This window comes from Nymphaea colorata, chromosome 2, assembly GCF_008831285.2.
Source record: "Nymphaea colorata isolate Beijing-Zhang1983 chromosome 2, ASM883128v2, whole genome shotgun sequence".
Taxonomy (NCBI): Eukaryota; Viridiplantae; Streptophyta; class Magnoliopsida; order Nymphaeales; family Nymphaeaceae; genus Nymphaea; species Nymphaea colorata.
In genome coordinates, this window is record NC_045139.1 from 8,938,269 (window position 1) to 8,956,014 (window position 17,746).

The 17,746-nt window shown below is 38.1% G+C and overlaps 2 protein-coding genes across 12 annotated transcripts in view; both read right to left on the bottom strand.

Moving 5' to 3' along the window:
• Positions 1-9,838, bottom strand: part of LOC116249348 (histone-lysine N-methyltransferase TRX1-like) — a 49,070-nt gene extending 39,232 nt beyond the window's left edge. For 5 of the 6 annotated variants that reach the window (XR_007572481.1, XR_007572480.1, XR_004171124.2 and 2 more), the window contains exons 1-7: positions 9,107-9,838; positions 8,574-8,625; positions 8,333-8,407; positions 5,541-5,751; positions 2,378-2,501; positions 748-852; positions 186-388 (exon numbers count right to left, since the gene is read on the bottom strand). Coding sequence is in view for 3 of the 6 variants with exons in the window: in XM_031622598.1 (XP_031478458.1) it covers positions 186-388; positions 748-852; positions 2,378-2,501; positions 5,541-5,751; positions 8,333-8,407; positions 8,574-8,625; positions 9,107-9,669 (1,333 nt within the window). In the remaining 3 variants the exon portion in view is untranslated. The remainder of the gene's footprint in view (positions 1-185; positions 389-747; positions 853-2,377; positions 2,502-5,540; positions 5,752-8,332; positions 8,408-8,573; positions 8,626-9,106) is intronic. The other variant, XM_031622600.2, reaches the window with a different exon arrangement.
• A 922-nt stretch (positions 9,839-10,760) lies between these two features.
• LOC116247171 (uncharacterized) lies at positions 10,761-17,429 on the bottom strand. 6 transcript variants are annotated; one of them, XM_031619176.2, is made up of 4 exons: positions 17,152-17,429; positions 16,877-17,047; positions 14,066-15,064; positions 10,761-11,205 (listed from the first exon to the last, which is right to left on the bottom strand). In XM_031619176.2, exons 3-4 carry the CDS (start codon positions 15,053-15,055, stop codon positions 10,987-10,989), a joined length of 1,209 nt encoding a protein of 402 aa, XP_031475036.1. In that variant the 5' UTR covers positions 15,056-15,064; positions 16,877-17,047; positions 17,152-17,429; the 3' UTR covers positions 10,761-10,986. The 6 variants fall into 6 exon arrangements, with proteins under 6 accessions (XP_031475036.1, XP_031475035.1, XP_031475032.1 ...); XM_031619175.2 differs by having other exon boundaries at positions 14,066-15,073; XM_031619172.2 differs by having other exon boundaries at positions 14,066-15,127.
• Between the last annotated feature and the right edge of the window lie 317 nt (positions 17,430-17,746).

Below are 17,746 nucleotides of genomic sequence, written 5' to 3' on the forward strand. Positions count from 1 at the left end.
TAAAGTTTCAGATTTGACATTATAAATAATGAACCGTTGACACAGCAATTGACAAGAGCCTTCTCATGCCAAAAAACCATAGCGCCACACTGTCATATGCTTAAGCAAATACAGCTATGTATGGACATGATAGTGCATAATCAGACAAAGGAACTATAGTTGTATAAGATATGACTAGCACATACCTAGCCTAGTCACTCGAAGATCCCCCACTTCCAATGGACAGGGACTAGAGCATTCCTCAATATGTTCATTCTTTTCATCAGATAAATGATTTTCCTCTACATTGCTTGTATCATCCCCCACACTCCCAACATCAGGATCATCAATTGTATTCCCACACTGCAAATGCATCATTTTGTCTGGAAGCTTCTGTTCTCTCAGGTACCTGGCAAGAATGCTGCCATCAATATGATGCACCTCAACTAATAGACTTTTAAGTATCAATGCCACTCCCTTTCCAGATTCCTTTGTTTGGGGATTGATTTAATAGTAACAGAACATTGGATCACTAATTCCCCTTTGCAGAGCTTCTTCCAAGAACCATGGAGTATGAGAGATATAAGTTATTACAAAGTGCTTGATGAAGAATTTGCATTAAAAAAGTTTACTACTCAAGACATTTCAAAAATTAGGAGCCTTGTAATGGAAGCAGCAAGAATAGGAACCTAGCATTGATGACAAACCAACCAAAAGAAAATGATTCGAAGCTAAATCAATTAATACAGCAAAAATGTTAAAGATCACCTCCATGTTTCTTCCAAACCGTCAATGAAACGTGAATCTTGGCACTTCAAATGAAAGGAAAAAAGAATTCCTCTGAGTAATGTAACTACCTGCTTTCTGTTAACCCTGTCAAAGTAAGAACAAATAGTTGAATGAGACCCAGGGTAACCTAAATTGCTCAACATCTAACAAGAAACAGGTAATCACACTTCTCACCGCATGTCAAAAAAAAATTGGTTTTTATAGTGTTTCAAAAATTAACTGTCTTAGCTTTCTCTGCTCATAAAATCAAATTGTGCTTCATCCTTTTGTAATTCAGCTTTTTATTCACATTTCTATATCTTGCATCCATCTATTTGGTTAGAATAATGAAAAAGAACTTCAAATACTGGACAGCATACACAAATAATAAAATGAAAAAGTCATAATGTATGAATTGCAACAATAAGACAAGAATGGGAGATATGAACACTGATTGTCTTTTTACAACCACACACACACACATATATATGTACTGTGTAACACAGGCCACCAGGTGCAGGCACACGTGAGGGTGAGGATGTGAGTGTGGTGAATATATATAAAGCTATATTTTGTGATGCATAAGACTTGAAACTTATTTCTTAATGTGTCATCAGTCATGACATTATGTGATGTTAAATTGATGAACATTTATTACTATATTTATGTGTTACATGTATTTTTATAAAAACAACATATTTTTCTTTATTTTTCCTGATCCTTATCTAACTTTTCTTATTTTCCCTTTTCTTGAATATGTCAACATTGAAAAATAAATTTAAGATATTTTATGATACATCATGTATGTATCTAACCATTGGCCCAACAATGAACAATCTCATCACAGTACACCCTTTTATAATATTGCTCTCTCTTACACTCAGGAACGCAGATCTGAATTTAAAGTCACGCATAAAGATCCATGCATTTTTTTCTCCAAGTTTTTTTTTTTTTACCCTGTTAGAGCATGTTTTTGTTTATCTGACAAACATTGATTGTGCGCCACGGTGCTTGTGTGCCACTGTGCACGTGATTATTGTGCTTACTTGTTTATATCATTGGCCATGCATGCATGTGACTTAAATTAGCTAATTGGGTTACTTAACCATGTGGTTTGTGTGACTGCATGTGTCTATGCATGGGTGATTCTTCATGTATTCAATTAATTGAATAGCATCAATTTTTGTTTACCTTATCAATATTCACTTCATTCATTTGTCTTATTGCAATACACATACACATACATATAGATAGAAAGAGAGACAGCTGTGTCCTACTTCCAGGTTTTCTGAAATTAGTCCACATCTACACCCATGTGATATAATTCAAAATATATGCAGCTTCATGTTAGATAACCTTTCATCTGTTTTTCTCTTTATTCTTATTTGGGAAGATACGTTATGCTTTTAAGGATGAAATTTTTATAAGAATTAATTTGTACTAGGAAAAGAACCATGCATGCCAGCAAAGATTTCAAGGAAAGCAGTTCACAACCATGCAAGCCAGCAACTGTTAAGGTAAGCAGATCAAAATGCACATTACAAATGGATAATTGTCTTCAATATGTATCTGCTTTGCAAGCTATAGAGTGCAACATTTAGTAAGAGTTTGCATATGTTATGAAGAAAACCTTGCATAGTCGTAAGTCCCAAAAAATCGAACTGGAACTAGTTTCTCTCTTGGATGCTGCTGAAGGCCTTCATATCCATCCACATGTATCTCATTTGTAACAAGTGCTGGCCACATAGCATTTCCTGCAGAGATCAATCCACACCAGTAAGAGAAGCTAGTCCAAGAAAGATTGCAGAATGAACTATGAAATCTAATTTGCTAGTGGGTGCACGAATGTTTACAAAGTCAAATAAATGCTGACACTGCAAACTTTTCCTTTTTCTTTCTATAGAGCCCTATCATAAACCTTAAAAGACAAGAAAGAGTACTTTCTTGCAGTCTATCATGTTGTTATCTAAAACTATCAATGGCCCTGTATCAGAAAAAAAAAATTAACGATTTCACATGAGTTTAGTAGAAACTGCAAGAAAATGAATCAACAAAAAGACAATACCCATCTTAACACTTCTTAAAAGCCAGAGTGTCCAGCAAACAATTGAATGTTGAATACTCCAGAAAAGTTACTGAAGCTTAAAATACTAAAAATAATGTAAAAGTTTCTGGAAAATAAAAATGCCAAAGGTGGTGATGGTTTCCTGAGCTTGATCAAATTAATTTAAGAAAAAAATATCTACTAACATTACAAATGGTTGGTGACTCTAACTTGACCATGAATACATCAATGATTAAACAAACTTCATGCTCATGGCTCAAAGTATGGTTCAATGTCAAACTAATTCTCTAGATGTCACCATTCTACCTAGCAGTAACAGCATGTCACGACCTAAGCAACAAAAGTTAACAAAAAATGTGACCTTTTAAAGGACAAATTTTTGAAAGAGAAATTTGGAAGTGCCGGTAGCACCAATACTTGGACACGAACTATGATGTTCAAGACATGTGTCATCTTACCTAAATAAAGAGTTAGGTTGTGTCAAACAACCATCAGCCCTAACTCAAATGGTTCATATGAATCATATCTAGGTCTTGTACAAGCCACCTATGTTATTGCCTAGTCATGTCAAAAGGAAGAACAAAAAGGATCGAGATTCAGCAATTATGGAAAATATAGAGGATGGAAGCATCATCACATGGACATTGTGTGATTTTTATTTAATTGAAGGAAAATAAAATGTATCACATTCTTAATAATTATGATGCTGGACATATAATCTTCATAGTCCTACTTTTGTAATCCACGATATGAAGAACTGTTTCATCTGCAGGAATCTTCAAGCATGGAATTACTGGAGGTAATTCAGAAACAATTGTGTGAACTTATATTGGGAAAAAATTAAACCATCTAAAAGTTGCTGGCTTACTGTTCATCAATATGGGTAACTAGCTCTATTTGATCTATTAAAATTAGACATATCTAAAGAAGAAAAAATATGCATTCGGAATTAGTAGAAAAGAAACAGCATTTAGGTGATTGACTGTAACTGCTTTTGTTACTGAATCCAGCCATAAAATCTAGAATTATGTTGTCAGTCCAAAATCAATGACAGTCCCAAATATTTTTAGATTATCTGGTTACTTTTGCATAGACTAAATTGGCAGTTCATTACCTACAACAGTCTTGCATATGTGTATCTATAGCTCATACTAACTTTTAAATCGAGCAGCAGAAATTAACTAAAGAAGTTTCCCTAAGCTTCAAAGTAGTTATCCAAACAAATCAGAATGATGTGCAGTAAGTTCACATGCAAGTTGCAGAGTGGGAGTGGACTAGAAACCATAGCCATAAATATTATTCTCAGGTTTTTAGCGGTGAGGTTTTTCTCGGTATTTTTCGGTGAAGTTGTTTCTTGGGAAAATCTCAGCAAATTTTTGAAAAAATGGAAAAAACCCTAAAATTTAGGCGAAAATAAAACAAATGAGAAACTAATAAGAAGACAATTAAAGACCTAGACAAAACGATAAAAATAATGACTTAATGATGATAAGAATGATAAAAAATAATTTCATTTAAGCTTGAAGGTCAATCCATGATGCCACCAACCTTAAAAAAGAGAAAAACGAAAAAGACAGGAAAAAAAACAACGAAATGCGATAAATATATTTTCACGTTTTCTTCAAAAAGGCCTGTTTTTTTCTGACTTTTTCATTCTTATTTTTCTCGTAAACATCATGCTATTTTCAAAAATATCAAGATATTTTGGCTACAATAGAAACCTTTAAGCTGGATTGCATTTCAAAATTCAGTTAATAATATAGTCAATGTTTTAATTCAATAACACAGTTGCAATGGCAATAACTTGGCAGTTAGCTTTATTTGTGGTCCTTATACCAACTAAATGTAAGGACTACATAGTCTACATTTTTATGATGAAAATGAAACCTCCTATCCCTGAGAAAAAAAGCTTCATGGTTGCAATATTATCCTTCTTCTTGCTTCCGGTCCTATCTTCTGCATATTGGTCTACTCAGATAAAATATTCAGGTGCTCAACATGCAAAGTCAAACTATCTTCAACTAAGATCTTTTTTATCTACTTCAGGAACACTTTCATAACATGGAAAACTAAGGTGCAAGAGCATGAAGCAACTGAATATTGAGAGTTGCATGCTAATTGGCATGCACTTCACATCAAAAAGTTGGGACCAAGATAGGCAGTCTAACAAGTCATCCCTGTATAATCTGCCCAGCAGGCAGATGCTTGCACTCACATTTGAGAGCACACCCACTTCTTTCCAGTAATTGCATTGAACACAATAAGGAGAGCATGTAAACAACCATTTGTGTTGAAAACCAGTTATATAGGGAAATAGAGAAAAAGAAGTTTCATATCAAGATACAGAAAGAGGCATATGCTTTTTAGTCAAAATCCTAACTAGTTGAATGAATAGTCTGACTAGTTAGTTGAGTTTATTCTTGACCAACGTGTGTTGTCAAACCAGCAACTACTTGGTCAGACTAATCAGCCAAGCTTGTTGGTCAGTTGACTATAATATATATATATATATATATACATATTTATTTATTTATTTATTTTTAACCAATTGACTTTGACCTACTGGTCCCATATCGTCTTTTGAGAACTTGAATGGCTTGTTTCCAACTTTTGACTTCAACTTCTGGCATATGATTTCAAGTGAAACTAGAAGAATTTTAGGATACACTTCCAGTAAATATACATGTAAAAAGTTGAGTACAACTAAACAGAGACAGCGTTGACTTACCCATAATCTCTGCCCATATAACATCTCCATGCTCAAGTTCCTCATTATCATAAAAGCTGGCTGCCAACATAATTATATCATCATAATCCAAACCTCTTTCTGGGTCCCAACATTTCAAGTTCTTTTGTCTCATTTCATCTTTAGAAAGATGGAATTTTATCTTCTGCCCATAAAGAGAAGTCCATTCATCATCACCATCTTCATACCTGATCTGCAGGAGATAATTAGCAAAAAGAAAACATTGATGCCTTGCAATTTGTTACATGTGTATTTAGCAAACATGAAAATGCCAAGAATAAATTCTAAATATGGTAAAAACTAGAAACTACAGAGATTTTTCTTAACAAAATTTGAAAGAATAACAATTTTAACAACTTCTCTGGCAAACTAAGTCATGAACCAGTACCATTAACTCTCAAACAAAGCCATACATCACAGAACAGACTAACTATGTACAACATTGAAACTATAATTCAGAAAACAATGACGTTTGTGACTAATTGATAAAACTAAGATTTACAACTTTAGGTACTGTTTGAATTCAAGGATATATGACCAGCATAGACGAGATGTCTACCGTATTGAAGATAATGTTGAGAGAATGTTTGGACACCCAAACTTTACTCCAGGAATAATATATCCACCCATTCTCAAATGAGGGGGGAGGAAAACCAGGCCTGGATGGCTCTGACTTTCTCACCTCCCAAATGGGGATAACTGGAAAAACCTAATCTATATTGAGCAGGACCTCTGCTCTTCCACCATAGTACTCCCCCAGCATGAAGGTCCCCTGCCAATCTCCCCTTTTTGTGTGAAGGTCCCCTGCCATCCCCTCTCCGTGGGAAGAAGAAGATGGCTCTATCAGGGTGGATTTCAGGGATGAGCTTCAGGCCAGCTCGTACTGCTACAGAGGGCCTTGGACTGAAACCATGGTTCCCCTCCTCCAGCTCATGCACTCTCTTCAACAATATTGAGGAGGTCAAATCCACACCGTCCACAGAATGGTGGCCTAGTTAGCATTGTTGCATGCCATTGGCAGGGCGGTGACAATGGCGGTGGTCTTGGTGGTGTTATTGGAGTTGCCATGTGCACAAGAGGAAGCATTTCTCTCTCTCTTTATCTGAGTTGTGCAACTGAAAATAGTAGTATGGTTGCTTGCTGGAGTGGACTGGAGATTCTATTGCATATGAACATTTAAAGATGATATAGTGGATAGATACACCACTCAGTTTTGCAAACTTTTGATGGACCAAAATAGAATAAAAAGGAAGAGAGAAGGAGGAAAATGGAAAAGGAGAGAAATATGAGCAATGAAGAATGGAAAAGATAAGAAGACGACCACAGATAGAGGTTTGATGCCCTTTTCTTGTTCAGGACTCTGCTAAAGTGAACATCCCTCTCACCTGTTGAGTCAAAACAGAAATGGGCTAAACAACCTAATATAGATTTTCTATAACATTTTCTATCTTTTAATATGTATAATGTGGTTGTAAACAGAAAACACTTATATGGAAACACTTCGGGTTCCCACATATTCTATTGAATATAATCCTTAACAAAAAGAGCTTTTCCCAAATACTTCACGTCACAAGCACAGAAAGAACACATGGGCCGAAGTTCACCTACTACAGGGCATAAAATGAGATTCTCATGAACTTTAAATTCATGATTTTGTCTTGCCACATAATGTCCAGTCATGCTGCATGTAAAGGATGGGGACTACCAAAAGGCAATGCTCCAGTGAGTCAAGAATCAAGAAAAATATATGCCTCTCCATATGGACCTTTGTAGGTTCAAAAGATGCCAACAGATAGTCAATACAGTTTCTATGGTTTTTCTAGTGGCGGAGAGTATGCCAATAGATAATTTGCTTAAATCAAAAATATCAGTTTCTTCAATTTCTAGAATGTTCCAAAGCTATTGAATCCTATAAGATATTGTAGTCTATAAATTTTCTTCCACACCCTCCCTTCTAGTGACAAAACATAACAAACAACTGCAATAGTCATAGCAATACCAAGCTCACCAAGAATAATACCATCACCAGCAGATATAATGCCAAACTAACCGTGCAAAATCTCTGACTCTCTCTCTCTCTCTCGCTTGCTCTATGTGCGGGTGTATGCAAACACAAACACATATTATGACATTCAATGGAAGCAAATTGCTTCAAGAATTTTTAGAGGTGATGAAGCGCAGTTGCAAATTACTGACAGGCAGATATACATTTCATTCTATTACACCAGTCAAAGAAATCCAATTTATGTAAGATATGCAACTTCGTAACTTAAAAATAAGGCCCAAAGAGCACTAAACTCTGAACTGTTCGAAACTTCAAGTTTCACAACCAAAAAGAGAAAAATAACTAGGAGTCATTTGGGAGACAAATACTTTGATGTCACAAGATGCATCCTGTATCATTATGCAGTACATATGATAGAATGCTACATCCATGAAAAATAGGGACTGTTTCATCAGTTCTAGACCCAGTCCCCTGAGTGCACTCGAATTGTAAGCCTGCTGGATAAATGTATGATACAACAATTTTAAAATATTAAAAAGCATTCATGAAGTCTGGTACCAAACGATTCATACAAATTGATCATGATAGAAATCCCAAGGTATCCCATTCTAGCCAAGAACTATTCAGTAAGAGCAACCTTAAATCTGAAACAGAAGAGATACCATCAATATAAAAATCCTCCCCAATCACATATGTACTTGCTGTTTATCTAAGGAGATCCGCAAGGAAGAACTAAAATTTCATGGTTAGGAAGAGAAATGAATCATACATGGTGCTCTGCTTTTTCTGGATCATACTGTGTGATGGATCCAACATACCAATCATTGTCCAACGGCCAAAACACCTGCAGCTTTCAGTTTCAGATACAAGCTGATCTACCGTACCACCATCAAAATTCACTTGAAATAGCGCAAATACATAATAATTAAATAAGTAGATATGTCAAGTTGTCAACCATGTGTAAATAATACAAACGAATGGGACAATTTACAGAAATCAATTTCACTTGCCTTGCATTTAAATCCGGTTAATGTGGTCGGATCAACATTTTCCAAACTCAACCTGCACCAAGAACGGGCAAAAATGTTGTACAAGTATAGCTGACTATATTTTTCTTTGTGACGCTAGTATAACATGAGTTCTACCGCATTGACGCTAACTAGGAAGACCTATCACACACTGAGAAGTCAGACTCACATGAAGCTAAACGAAGAATGAACTGAAGGATTGAAGCAAGAGATGAGAAGAGATATCTGAAGTTCACGTTCTATACATGGAATAATCCGTATACAAGATCAAACAATTCATCCTATATATTTAGGAAAATGACTCTGGATTATGATGACTTCCAGAATTTCTGAATTTCATGCCAGTAAGATAGAAATCAAAGTACCAGATTGAGCTAACACGCATCAATCAATGGTTTTTCGTTCTTCCTCTCAATGGATTAACCAAAAAGCTAGAAAGGACAAGTCCGTTTGACTGGAACTTTTTGACTATATCGAAGCGTGAAATGGTAGCTATCACAGCTAAGAATACTTACTGAACCCACTTCTTGACAGAGCTCGTGCGCGAGTGCTTCAGCACGTCTATCCTGTAACGGCTACCTCCACTCCACAAACTCTTGAAAGAGTTCGGGCCATGCCTCGCTTTCCTTTCCCTTCTCTCTCGCTTTCTGCTCCAACCCAAGTCCACGAACTGTTTCCGATCGACGCCCAAATTGTTAAGCTCGTGCTTGAACCCCCTCACCCGGCCTCTCTTCTTATGATCATCCCCAGAATGCAGCCCATCCATACCTTCAACAGAGTCTCTCGTCGGACACACCGCAGAATCAGCGTACGAGGTCTTCGCACACACACCAGAAGACGATCGCGGCCGCTTTTTCCTTCTACGGTAGACATGGACGATCGGCGGCCTGGGCACCGGTTCCGGCACGCTGCTTGGTTCCGATTCAAGACGCTCCAGAAATTTCCTGGCTCTGATTTTCCTCGACATTGCCTTTGATGGACCGGCTTGGACAGTACAACTCAAGGAATTCGTGTAGACGCGATCGATGTGGACGTACCTCTTCGGGGAGCCGCTCTCGGCCTCCTCCTCCTCTTCCATGGCGTTCTGAACCGGAACTTCGAGCAAGAAGACAATCGATGGCCCGGTATCCGCCCTTCCTCTACCTTTCTAGGGCTTCTCTCCTCCACGGGAATTCTACGGTTTAGGGATTCCACGGAAAGAGAAAAATGTGGTGCCCGCCCTAGACTGCCTGGGAAGATTTGCAGTCTCCGAGCAGGAGGTTTTTGGAGGGAGGACTCTGTTATAAGTAGCCCGTTTCCCGCCCGTTACGCTAATGCGAATCGGTTTTTACGTCGCGAATCGGTTCAGTTTACTCGTACCAATAGTGTTCCCTTTTGAAGCGTGAGATGGCCGCATATAGCCGTTGCCATGGCCATCTTGGGAATTTAATACCGAATTGGATATGGATTCGGATTTAAAATGGTGTACCAAATCCAAGTTTGTCCACTTACATTTGAATTACTTGGCTGGGGGGAATAACTTGAATACCTTGCACATCTATTTCGATTTAGACGAAGCACACCGAATAGGTTACAACTGCTCTTCTGTTTGATTTTATAATTGAGGCATAAGATCATACAGATTTAGGACATGATCCGTCTCGCCTATGCATTGTTTTCACATTAAGGCTATGTTTGATACAAATCGGAAAAGTTCCACTTCCTGGCAGCTCTAAAAAGAAAAAAACTAATTTTTTAGTAAAAGCAATACTCTAAATTTTTATGAAAATTCATCAAATACGACCATAAAGCGAACTTCACGTAGAACGTTCTGCCTAATGTTTTTGTTTCTTAACTGGAATTTACTTGACACCTTTGTTTGACAACTTTGTTTCCCGTATTTATCAAATACGAGAGAACTATTGCGCTTTTCGTCTCCTTTCTCATCAGAAAGACGAGAACTAATGCAGGTAACGCTTCCACAGCTCTTGCAGGTTGCAACCCTCCTCTTTCCCATTGTTCAAATGCCCATGACTGTAAGAGCATCATCATCCTGCCCAGAAGGTTCGGTTTAACACCTTCAAGTTGAAGAAGAGGCCAACGTAAAGAATGCCCGTCACTTGGCTGAAACTGGTAACCATTCCAAAGAACCTACCGGAGCATGGCTTCCAGCAAAAAGAAAAACGGAAATAGAAAAAGAAATGGGAACGCCTTTCAAAATAGTATATAGAGAGATAAAATGTACATACGTATGTTTAAGAGAGAGAGTGTTCTAAACTCACCGTGAACTTGCCACATTTTGCACAATTCACTATCAACCATGTTAGCAAGTAACTGATTCACATATGTTCAACTGTGGAACCAAAGATGGTCAACACAGAAATTTACAACATACTTTCAAACTGTTTAAGGTGGTTCATGGCTTCTTGATTCCCACTACAGACTTGAGGTAACGAAGCTTATGATTCACATCCCCAAGATCAGGGGAGAAGGCAGACGGTGGCTCGATGCCAGTGAAAATGTAAAGTGCCTTCAGCTCCACCAGAAAGGATGTCCGCAAGGCTGTTTTGCACCCAATGATCATTCGCAAGGACTCGATCTCCTCCCATATTTTCCCTTCATCAAACACGCCCTGCTGAGCCAAGCATATCAAGAAGGGCAACAAACAATGATGCATTTTGTGCAAGCTAGAGAGAACCACAAAAAAGACAGCAGAGAAAGCACAGCAGCGGAAAACATTAATTAATTTATGCATCACAGATCCCCGTCTCAGTTATTAAATTCAAGTACATCCTTCAAAAACCTATGTTCCAAGAACACTTGAAGGTGGTGGTGGCAAGGAAGGATACTCTGTGTCTTACATAGAGAGTGACAACCAGAATAGACACGATGCACATGCATCTGCTTGGTCGAATGCTCCAGTTCATTCAAAATAGTAGGCTGTTTCCCGTCATTGAAAGAAGGCATTTGACTCTAAAATTGCCTATGGACATTAATAGACTGGGAATTAGACTCATCTAACAAAAAATTTATGGAGAAAAGGATGTAAACCGTATTGCACATTTTGGAAGGTATATGACATGCATTTATGTATAGGTGGCTAAGCATGAAATGCAAACTTGAAGTTCCTTACATAAATTATTCTATAACTAAAACCATGTGCAGATGTGAAGCAACCGGTGTCCACAAAGCAGGGGGAAAAATCATTTCAGATAAAAAAACATGACAATCATCACTTTACGAGGGACAAGTTGGGCAAAGTCATCCATGTTACTGAGACCAAGCCATACTCCTAGAAGTCAGGGGTTGAAAACATAAATTTCCTCCTTGACAAGTTACGTCTCACTGCAATTTAGGAAAAAAAGGAAAAGATGATAACTGATCAAACATTTGATATACCCCTCGAGAACACACTGTGTTCTCTTTAACACTCAGAAAATGAAAACAATATTTCCCCTTTTTCAGAAGATTTTTCTGATTTCTGCAGCAAAACATCTGTCCAGGTATAAAACAAGCACATCTGCGACTCGATTCAGGTTATCTCCTGACCATGCGTACCTGCCTAGGCTCTGAATTCTGTATAAGGGAATAGAATCCTTATACACCACTCAAATTGAGCACAGACAGAAGAATTAGTATCAATTCTGGGCAGGATGAGGATTTAAGTGTCTAAGCGCACTATTGCATCCATCTAGTCCTTGCCACCACAACAGCATGATATCTGTTGGGCAATGGTGCCTAGATTTCTGGAGGCACTCGGAACTGAAGGATACAGTAGCTGACAACATGGGAAAACCATAGAAATCCTCTGAAAGGTGAAAATGGAATAATGATTTATACTTGGTGCTATCTAAGTTCTATGATGAAAACAAGTATTTTCAAGGTTTTGCATCTTATTGTTGGGGTAAAGTCAGCCCCTACCACTCTACCCTGCTGATCAAAATGTGCAAGCCTGCAATATAACTGGAACAGAGAATCCTATTTGAGCATCTGATAAACCAACTACATATCATTCTCTGCCATCAACTTCATCTCACTCTCCATAAAATCCACATCGCCTGTTAATAAGGCTGCACAACAGGTCTTGTAACTTTGAGCTCGACTCATACAGGCTTGTCTTAAGCTTGAAATCATGTTCAAGGCTTCTAGCCAAGGGTTGACCCGTTTGCTTAAATGAGTATCTCAAGCTAGGCTAACTCGGCTTGTAAAAGTTTATTCAAGCTCATCAAAAAGTGCACATGAAGAACATATTTTAACATTTGAACACAAAAACTATATATAGTATAGTGGGATATTCATGTATTGCACTCTTATTTGTAGATATCTGTAAATACCCATTATGTATAAGGATATTACTATAAAAGGCTTAATTACATGACACCCTTTATTAATTATTGTCTCCTATTGATAGAGATGTGTGGTTCTAGGCCACTTTCTCTTCCTATTGTCTCCAATTTTTTTTCTGCTGTGAACAAATTTTGGGTATTCTAACAACAACAACAATTGGAATCAAGATTGTTGAGAGTCATATTCATGGGTCCCATGAAGCATGGGAAATAGTCAAATTAATGTATACAGTTAACCAGAAGAAACAAAAACAAATGATTTGGAAAATAACCCTTCATAGTGGAAGTTGAAGTTGCATTCACATAGACAAAGTGGCAAAAAAGTGCAAGATAAATTCACTACCATTATAAAAGATAATCTCTGTTGTTTTTCTAATGCCATTAATACACACTTACCTACCTTCATGCATTCACATTCTACAATTAAGAAACAAAATAAGATGCAGTTTCACAAAGTTAGCTCAAAGGAACCTACATTATAAAGGTAATATGCCATTGGTTAGAGATAGGAGTAGGGGCAGACCTCAAGTGAGCCAAGTCTATAAATGAAGATAATACCAAGATGAGAGAAGATCAACTTTGCACAATCTTAGACCTGATACGACTACAGATATAAATAGATTGGAATTGAAAGATGAAGCATCAAGAATGAGAATTCTCCTTTCTTTTTCACTAATTCTCTTATCCTTCTTTCTCTAACTCTCTTGTTGATTTCCCTCATTGTGTTCTTGCCCTAAATGAGTTTCAAGAAGGCAGTTATCTTGATCAATATTGGGTGTGACCGTGTGATAAAAGGAAACTAAACTCTGGATTTTGCCAAACATTACCTGTTTGCTATTTTTCATGTTCAGATTCATGACAAGGGATAAAATATTATGCGGATATTGTCTCCAAGCTTGGCAGACGAAACCAAGGCAACCTCACAAAACATAAACACAAGCAATTTGAAAAAAGAACAAAGAATTGTACCTCAGTTACATCCACCCCATTTTACAAAAGCATGCATCCAAGCACATATGCTCGCACTCACATTCATTTATAATATACATATGTGCATCATGTGGAAGGGGAAACTCCAACGAAACATATAAACAAGGCCCTGGATGTTGAATTGGCAAGGTTAAAGTATAAACTAGCTAGAAGTGTTACCTCATCCACACATTTTGTGCTCAATCCATTTGACTCCAAAGGAGCCTCCACCACGAGGGAAGAATACTCTGATGATGCTGCAGCCTTGGTTGCATCTGTCAAATCTTCGAATGATAAAGTAGGTGGAGCAAAATACCCTTCTGTTCCAGGTGAAGAAGCAGGTTCACTCCTTTGAGTCGATGGATGCCCGCCAGGCAGGGTCTCCTCTGATACATGCACATCCACTTCATGGTTAAAATTTTTCTCTCCAGTCTTGGTTGGCTCCTTGTCCTCTTCTTTCCTTCCTTCAACTGCCTTTGATTCTTTGGGAACTTCAAATAATTCTCCCCTTCCTTCCTCAATTACTCTCTCATCTGCCACTTGATTGGTCTCTTTTTTAGCTCCATCACCCCATTTTGTTGACTGAAATATTTTTTCATCTACAGGTTCAACGTCTTCCTTCTTTATTCTGTCTTCTCTTTTGGTTTCCATTTCCATCTCCTCTTCTTTCCAGTCTTCATCTGTTTCTGATTGTTTGGTACCCCTCTCACCAAATGCTTTGCTCTTTCCTTTCTCAACTACCCTATCATCTGCCACTTGCTGTGCCTCTTCTTCAATAATTTTGGCTTTCCATTTGACTGACTGACAAAGCTTATCATCTAAAGATTCAGGATCTTCCTCTGAACTATCTTTTTTTTTTGTCTCCCTCTCTGTTTCTTCTGGCAGGCCTTCCAATTGCCCCTTTTTATCATTGCCACCTTCAAACCTTTGGATCATACTCTTCAAGTGACCATCGTCCTCCCCAGCCAAGAACAAGTGTCTTTTGATCGACAACACTTTCAAGACCTTTGCAGTACATGCATATCCCATGAATGCAAAACCAAAAGGGACAGAAACCATGAACCCCAAACTGGAGATGAGAAAGAGTGGAGGAATTACAAACGGTGCAGCTGATACAACTGCACCAGTTATTACAACTTTCTTACCCCAGTTCCATATCAAACCCAACATCTTGTTAATCTGTAAGTGCTGCCCACAAAACCCAAATGGCTGCTGTGAGGTATTTAAAACAACTTCCATGTCCTGTTCGTGCTCCAGTGCTTAGTACTAGGTAATTACAAATAAATATTTTTGGGAGAAGCATCAAAGTTAAAAATGGAAAAAAAAAATTACATTGGTAAAGGACATAACTGGATCTAAGATTTTAAAAGTGAAGAGAAACGATTCCTAGATTCTTGCATAAATGCATTACATTGGCAAGCCAGATCGGGTTCTTTACAATTGCAGATTTATCGATCTAGGAAACCTGAAGCCAAAGGAAGCAAGAAAGATGAGGTTACTTAACGATTTCTAGATAAACCATTTAAGCAAAAAGGACCATGAAAATTATAAGACCTAAAAGGTGGAATTTCAAGGGACATCGAATTTATTTCTCAAATTATCCTTTCCACATGCAACAGGAGCATAATTAAACTTCCTTTCTCCTGTTCAAACTTTAAACCAATCAAACAAAATATACAATGCCATTTTCTTGTGCTTATAGAATTTCATATTGCTTCCTTTGACTCCCATATTATTCTTTCTTGCTTCTTGATTTCTTAATCCTCTAAAATTCTAGTGAAATACTTCTAAGTGTTGATCCCCATACCTGGTAAACAGCTTTCCAATCCAGGTGCCATTTTGCAATAACGTTTATCTTTCTATCCAAAGTGATGAGTGGGGGCCAGATTCTTAGCTATCTTCAATGGTAACAATATTTGATTATATATTACTGGGTGATGATTGGCACAGCAATTCCAGTGTGTCACTTCCGCACTTACTATATTGCACCCTTCCTCCATCTCAACACCACTTGATGTTCGTATTTCCCGATATACTACAGAAAAGGCAGCCTACGATCACAGCTAGAAGGAGAAGGAATAGCAGAAATGGAAACGGTGTGTTGAGAATAGAAGTTGATGATCTTAAATTTAGTTTGACATTCCAGATGGATAACCCTGTTGCTTTCAACTTCATGGATTACATGTGATTTTGCAATTTGAGACCATCACTTGTTAGTTGTTAATTATACCAACTCAATTCACTAGTCTCATCTGCAGGTATGCTATCGTAATAATGTGCAAAAAATGCATGTTTATGGTTTCAATCTTCTACACTCCAAGAGTAGCATTTGTTGATATAAAGTTGGTCATCTATCTATTATTATCCACTCCACACCTACAATCTATATTTCAGGAAGAAGATGTTATTCGCCACCTAATAGCTACCTATCCTTTAGACAGGCGATAATCATGAAGAAGATTAATCCATAGACTTCGTGCTGCTTATCTATTGCTGGGATCTGTCCTGATGGTGCCAGCTCTAGTGGACTCGAGCCAAGTCCTGGCTGAGGTACTTTTATTGCTTCCCTGGTTACTTTTTCACGATTTTTTATTATGTCATGAAAATTTAGGCAAGGCCTCGCGAAGATTGCATTTGCCATCAATCCTCCTAAAGACAATTCAGAAGGTTGTTTCCCTTTCAAGGGGCAAATTGGCGTAGATCAAGGCTGTGAATACACATCCTTGTGCAATCTGCCTCTCTGAGCATATAATGTAGCATGCCATTGGATCTCAAACGGAAAGGGGACAAAAAAATAAGACACCAGTCACTACCTTACGCCACCATGATAAATAGATCTATGTGTGAGAAATGATAAAAAATTCTAATATAAAACAGAAAAAAACTGAAATTCCAGCAAATTCATGTTCTCGCGTTTTATTCTTGTGAAATAATTCCATCTAAACATGAAAGCATTACTGAAATAAACGGGCTAAATTTTATCGTTCTCACCGCCGAAAATCACCGAAGCGCTCGAAATTCATGCGCACTCCGACAATTCTTGAAGCATCCCACTCTGTTCGGCTATCCACCAGACGCCTTTGCTTGGGGCACAGAGCCCGAGGTTTTCTTCGCACGGTGCCTCCCCACAAGGATGACGCGGACAGAAACACCAGGTCCTCTCTGGACAGCAAAACAGATCTCATAATTCGTCCGTCAACCAACGCCACGAAAGCAACCGATAGGCAAAGAAGAACAAGAATATAGAACGAGATGCTGATTCTTACAGCGGGAGCGAGCAACCGCCACGTTCATGCACTTTGGAGTGGAATTCACTCGCACGCTATCGAAGAGCGAGCGAGGGGAGACAGAAGGACGAAGGGGCGATCTGTAACGGTGGCCGGAGGCGGAGGTAATCTGATGAGTGCTGCCCGTGATGGCGTCGGAGACTCTGAAGCATCTCGACGTGGCCTGCATACGGAGCGGCCAGGTGCTCGTTCCACATGCTGCCCAGTACAGCTCCGCTGCGTTAACGCGGCAGTGCACGAGAAACCCCTGCGCCATCCCAATCGAACGGGCTTCTCTCCCGCGCTAGATTTTCCCTCGTGAACCCGTATGTTTTTTATAATTCTAATAAAGGGCAACATATGTGAAAAGATTTTTTACATCGTAAAATGATCTAACTGCACCTCTGGTAAACAGTAAGAACATACCTTCCCACGTTAAAAGCACAAGATTGCAAAGCACATTCAAGATGAAGCTGTCACTGTTTCAGATACAAGTGGGATATCCAACACTGAATATGAAATAAATTATTGAAGTATAATCAAATCTAATTCCGTATTTGGATTTAAATTTAGATTTACATGAGAATGTGATCAA

Excerpts from the sequence above, each read along its gene's own strand:
- LOC116247171 (XM_031619172.2), bottom strand. The coding sequence starts at position 15,124 with ATGGAAGTTGTTTTAAATACCTCACAGCAGCCATTTGGGTTTTGTGGG. Across the intron at positions 11,206-14,065 it reads GCACAAAATGTGTGGATGAG|CAGGGCGTGTTTGATGAAGG; the intron begins GTAACACTTCTA and ends TGCTTGGCTCAG.